This window comes from Oryzias melastigma, linkage group LG19 (genome assembly GCF_002922805.2).
Source record: "Oryzias melastigma strain HK-1 linkage group LG19, ASM292280v2, whole genome shotgun sequence".
Lineage (NCBI taxonomy): Eukaryota > Metazoa > Chordata > Actinopteri > Beloniformes > Adrianichthyidae > Oryzias > Oryzias melastigma.
In genome coordinates, this window is record NC_050530.1 from 11,486,156 (window position 1) to 11,492,133 (window position 5,978).

Consider the following 5,978-nt stretch of genomic DNA (forward strand, 5'->3'; position numbering starts at 1 on the left):
CTTTAAGAGTTTAAACAAGTAAAAAAAAAGTGGGAAAATATTAAATTTCTGTCCGTGAAAACTGTATAAGTGTGTAGTGAGGGGCTTAAAAGATCTGTATTCCTACTTTGCTGATTTTACTGATTGCGGGATATTTATGGAACATTTCCATAACGTAAAACTGGGATGTTAACTGAGTTAAGCTAGAACTAAATTCTTATCTCTTAACTGTCATACACACCACAATTACATGCATTTTTTAAAATTATTTTTGTAACTAACTTTGATTCAGCAGAAATCAGTGTGAACTCACAGTTCCTGACATTTTGAAGATGGATTCTTGCATTAAAATTTTATTTCTACACATAATTTATGAAACCAAAAATCAGCACCTTTCCATCCCTTTAAGGATTTTTTTCCTATGATACCAACATTTAAGCTCTTACATTTTATGGAACAACACAGAAGCTGAAGGAGAACTGTGCCTCACCTGTTTGATACACTGCAAACGGTCATTGGTCTGCTGTATGTGTCTGTCCATTGAAGGAATCGAGTTCATGTTGATTGTCTCTCTCTGGCCTCTACCTGCCAGCCATTAAACCGGAGAGTCCTGCAACAGAAACAAATATCAGAGTTGTGAGAGGCTCTTGTTCTGTGCTGCTTCGTGTCAGTGTGTGTTGGAAGCTGTGAGCGGCGAATGGACATATTGATTTGGCAGGTGACAAGCACCTCTGAGAACCCAAAGGATGACAATCCTCTCAGTGGCTGTCACACCCTTAACAAGTCCTGAACGGCGCTCAGCACCTTTGGAGAGGACGCGCTGGACTTGAGGCTGGGTGTCGGGCCGCGTTTAAAGTGCCTCAAGGTGACAATGAACTGATGAGCGGGGACACTGGCACATGATGTGGAAAGCCTCACGGTCTGTCAGAAACCTGCGTGAAGCCTCTTCATCCCAGCCAGTGAGAGCATAAATGTCCACGTCTGCCTCTGTTTACGTTACCTAGACATTATGCAATTTGTGGGTGACAATTATCTCCATCCAGAAACGCTCTTCCACACCTCCTCCACCCATCATTCTTTCTTCACTTTCTTATAGAAGCCAAATGTTGAGGTTATGATACTACGATCAAAAGTTCAAAAGTACTTCAAACATTAGTAGAGGTCATCAGTTGGGCCTCTAGGGGTCAGATTTTATGATGCTTTCTGTGTCAAATAAATAATAATTTATAGTGACCTACATCTCAAAACAATAAAAAAACACATTTATGGGGATGGAAACGTGTTACCCCCATCATTCTGCCCCCACCCCGCTCCTGCTGGGGTATCTCCTCCTTCCTAACACCATCCTTCTCCATTACCATCTCGCAGCAAGAGATTTTCTCTGCACAAAGTACCTGGGAGATGACGGCGCACGCGCAAAAAGAGGGGAGGGGGGTGTGGGGGCAGCACGCTGCACCACACCGATAATGCTCACTTAGGGGTCTCTAGCTGGATTTAACAGCTAGGCCAGTAATCTACTCCACTAGACAGCTAAAGAGCTTTTATGCTACCTATTGGAGCTGCTCACACCTCTACTTCAGAGGAATGAAGGGCACATGAGTGCATTCCTCTTCATAAATTAGAAAGCTCATAAAGAAAAAGAGACATCTGAGGATTTTGTTGCTCCAAGTCAGTCTGGGCAGAAAGGGAATATTTGCTTGCGTACATTTCTGAAGACTATTATCATGCGCAGGTTCACCACAAGACCAGTTATGGGTTGTTTTTTAAAGTTAATTCATAAAAAGTGGTAGATTGATGGTGTCAGAACAGTGTCTGTATTAAGGAAGATGTTATAATATACTTATAAGAGTTCAGATAATGAAAAATAAAATACCAACAAATCAAAAATTATCTATTTAGTGAAAAAAAAATCTAATTTTTTTGCTGGCACTTTGTGTTCACCTTTTTTACTTAGCTGTTTTGTTAAATGCAATGTCCTTTATTGTTGTGTTTTGTTTTGTGTCATGTTGCGGGGAAATTTTGGCAATATTTACGTTCATTAGTATAAATGTGATTGCCCTTTCGGTCTTCCTGTGTTTTTTGCTGCTTTTTTCTGACGTCTTCAGGACATTGTTTGCTGTTAGACATGCCGGCTGACAGCAAAGCCATCCTCAGTGACCACTGTCCCCCTCAGCCACCAGCAGGTGTCTCCCTGGTCCTTCAAAGGCCTGGATGACTGCACAAAGAAGGTGGAGCGGTGTTGCTTTAAGCCTTTACAAGCTCTACAAATCCTCAGCTGCTGCTTCCTAACAGGGCCCACTCAGCCCGGCGCTGCCTGTCTGACCTTGTGGTTATTGATGAGCGAGTCAACCTGCTCTCTCCTCCCTCCTGCCTTTTTCTCCCCCTTTTTCCTCCTTCTCTCCGTGTCATCCCTTTCACCTCCAGCAGTGAGTTAAAATGAGGGAGAAGAAAGGTTGGGCTGTCATTCACCTCACATGTTTTTTTTTTTTAATGTTTCTGTTAAACACACATTGTAAGAACATGTCTGATCCTCCCGCCCCTTAAGTCTGAGTCCACACATTTAAATTGATTCCCTTCCAGACTTCCTAACGACAAAAAAGATGTCATGGCGGGGGTTGAGAGGTAATTTAATTTCCAGATATTTTCTTGTTCTAATTAAAAAGGTGTCCTTTGTTATGTCTTTCAAGACTAACGAGAGCCAATTTATAGATTAAACCTGCGATGCTGTGGAGATAATTACAAAAAGATGCAGTTTTGAGCTTCGCTCTATTTACAAAGGCATTTTAGAATGATACAATTTTTTTGTTTCCCCTTTGATCTTATTTGGCTTGTTTTAGATGGAAATCCTGTCTGCTGCTGCCAGGCGTGCGAGAGGGAAATGGGTGCTGTTATGTGCCTTACTTGAGCTTAATTTACTGCAAATTGCACGGCAGGCGTTACACAACAAGTTGAGAGCTGTGGATTCCTGCACAACAAAAGACACATGGTGGCGGAGATGGAGAGGGGAGGAGGGAGACTCGTTTTCTTTTCCCCGTTCAAAGAGGGGGGGGGGGAGTGAAGCTAAAATATATGTATTGAGTGGGAGCTGTAATAAAACGAACGGGCGAGGAGATGCGGAGCTGGGAACAAATATGAAAGGCAGTGGAGTATGGCAGCAAGGCGCTGGAGCACCACTGAAGGATTGGATGAAATTATCTCTTTATAATCAGGGGGCTTCTGCATGGCTGCCTCCTCCATTGCCCACTGACAGATGAGGCCCACCGCTTCGAGCGGGCTCCTCCCTGTGCTATCAGCCCACCTCTGGGGTAAAACAATGTTTTTCTTCTCCTCGGCACAACCACTTTAAAGCTTTGTTTCCACACTGCACCCCGCGGAGCCTCCTGTCAGGCATGGTCCATGTTTGTCTCATTACACGATCGGGTTACATAAGTGTCCCTTGAAACAGGAAACAAGTTTTATTTGATGACAAAATTGTGGCCGGGCAGGGACTATAAGATAAGTAAAGCTAAATGAACACAACAAAGCTGAACAATGACTCGGCGACACTACGCACAGTTCAGTAATACATAGATTATCACCAATTTTACATCAAGAGATGCTTTTCAGGACAGAGTAAGGGCATTTTCACACTGGGCTGTTTGGTCTGCACTATCTGTTTCTTTGGGAGGTGTGAAAGTTCACTTTTATCTGATTAGGGAAAAATAAGTAAACTGGTATCCACACAGTGGATAGGGGTTTCCTTCCATTGATCTCAGCTCGCTTGCAAGAGAACCTTGGTGCTGTTCACCACAGTATGAATGCAGTATGAAATCATGGACAAAAGTCTTTTCAGAAAATGCAGTGTACTAACGAGGTAAATGCAATTGATAAAGATGCTATCCAGGAGGTTAGCAAGACTAGCCAGTTTATTTGTAATTTTCTGTCTGATCGTTACTTCATACATCAATTTTTTACATTCCTATCAGGGTCATAGGGTTGCTTAGGCCTATCCCAGTTAGTATTAGGCGAAGTCCGAGTACACCCTAGACAGAACGCCAGTCGTATCGATCATAAGTTGCCCCCAAAAAGGAGCTGCTAGAACTGTGTAGCGTTTCCACAAAAAATAAACCAAATGGAGTTGTGTCTGTTGTTGGTGTTTTTTTGGTATTTGCCACCAATCTGAATAGAATCTAATTGATCATTTTAGATCAAAAAGACCTCAAGAAGATGCAGGTAACACTGTGTTGCCTTTGTTAAGAAAAAAAAGACCACTTGTTTCCTGATGTGAGGAGGTGGTTAAATTGGAATGAGTTCAAAGCAAAACTGAAAAAAGTAAATCCTATGTTAGGTTCCATCAGGCAGAGATGTCGAAAATGTTATATCTTCATTTGGTTTAGCTTACTTTGATGATGTTATTTTTAGAGCAACTGATAATCATGAATGGTATCATGTCCCCCAAAGAAAATAAAGAGAAATAAGGACCACACCACTTTCTCATAAGTGCAGACACTGAAATATTTCCCAACTTTTGTTTTATTAGTTTTAACCTGTCAGGTTTGGTGTGTGGGTAAGTAATAAAATAACACAATCCGCCTGTGTTCACACTGTGGTGAACTGGACTGTTTATTTCACTTGCACCAAATGAAAGTTCATACTTTTTGATAGCAAACAGCACCCTTTTTCCTGGGAAATAACAGGAGAACTTGATCGGCAGCAAACATTTTACAATCATGTTTTAATTCCTAATTAATTTTTTTTTAGTCCCTATCACACGGCTTTAAAATATATGTTTTTCACTTGAAATAGGCACTAAATTAAAGAACATTTTACTATTTTCCCCTTTGTTCCTTTCTATTTATCAGTGTGTGTATGCAAAGAGGGGACCTGGCGCGTTGCTATAGCGCCAGAAAGACGACAAGCCCTGCTGGCTGGCCACCATCCCGACCACACACACACAAATCTTCTCACCTTCCCCTAGAGTGCTGGACCTGCATCATAATACCATAACAATACCCTCAGTCACTCCTAATGTGCTTTACAACAACACTACAGGCAGGGTGTTACACCTCCACAGAGCACTGCGAAACACTAACCCCAACCAACACACACACGGACGCTAACACACACACACACTGATCGAAAGCTACTAAGCCAAGCACTGCTGACACTATTAAAACAGAACAAGGTGGTGTGAGCAAAGAAATCAGCATCACTCTCACACCTTATGAGGACATGCTGCTCAAGGTGATCACGCCCCGTGAGTCATGTATTGTAGGTGAATTAGGCAATAAAGCTGTAATCTGTGCCATCACTGACTTGTGCCGCTTGCAGCCTCTTGGTTAAGGGTGATAAAGACGAGGGAGGAGGCAAAGAGGCGGAGGGCAGGAAACAACTCTTCACCCTCGTGATTTTAATGAGCTTTGATTCTCAGATATGTCTTGTTTTCCCCAATCCGTGGGCCGAGGCCAGCGTGAAAGCGCCTCCTTTAATTATCCTCCGTCCTCAAAGACGCCGCTCTCTTGGCATTATGGGGAGGGCTGTTTATTTGGAAAGGGCACCTCTGAGACTCCAGGTGTCCGCCTGGTGAGTGTCCAGGCGAGGACAAAGCTGTGTTTGTTGGATGACGGGGGGAGAAAAAAAAAAAAAAAGGCGCATAAGATGGAAATGTGTACGAAACGCTGAAGCTTCCATTGTTGCTCCACAGAATGTGTCCTAATCCCCAGCAGGCTCCATCCAGAGCTGGCACAGAGGATAATACGAGCTGCCTCCTGCCTCCTCCCTGCTCTACCTCTCCCCATTTTTCTGCAGCGCACACGCGCAGCCACTTCAGTGCACGCACGACCTCCCCACATGGCTTCTTAACAGGCTCGGGGATGGATTTTTTCTATTTAATGTGGTTTGGTCTGCAGATCCAAAGGCAACCATAAGTGAGGGCGGGCTTGCAGTTGTGCCACTCACTCTCACACACAGACACACAATCTAAGGGAGCCCTGCTGTGTTGGTCTCTGTTCACTGATCTC

General features: G+C 43.3%; 1 protein-coding gene across 2 annotated transcripts in view; it reads right to left on the minus strand.

The window, feature by feature from the left end:
• Positions 1 to 5,978, minus strand: part of LOC112154294 (zinc finger MIZ domain-containing protein 1) — a 99,902-nt gene that overhangs the window by 30,989 nt on the left and 62,935 nt on the right. For both annotated transcript variants that reach the window (XM_036217053.1, XM_024285141.2), the window contains exon 3: positions 470 to 589. In XM_036217053.1, coding sequence (XP_036072946.1) covers positions 470 to 538 — 69 coding nt within the window. In that variant the 5' untranslated portion in view covers positions 539 to 589. The remainder of the gene's footprint in view (positions 1 to 469; positions 590 to 5,978) is intronic.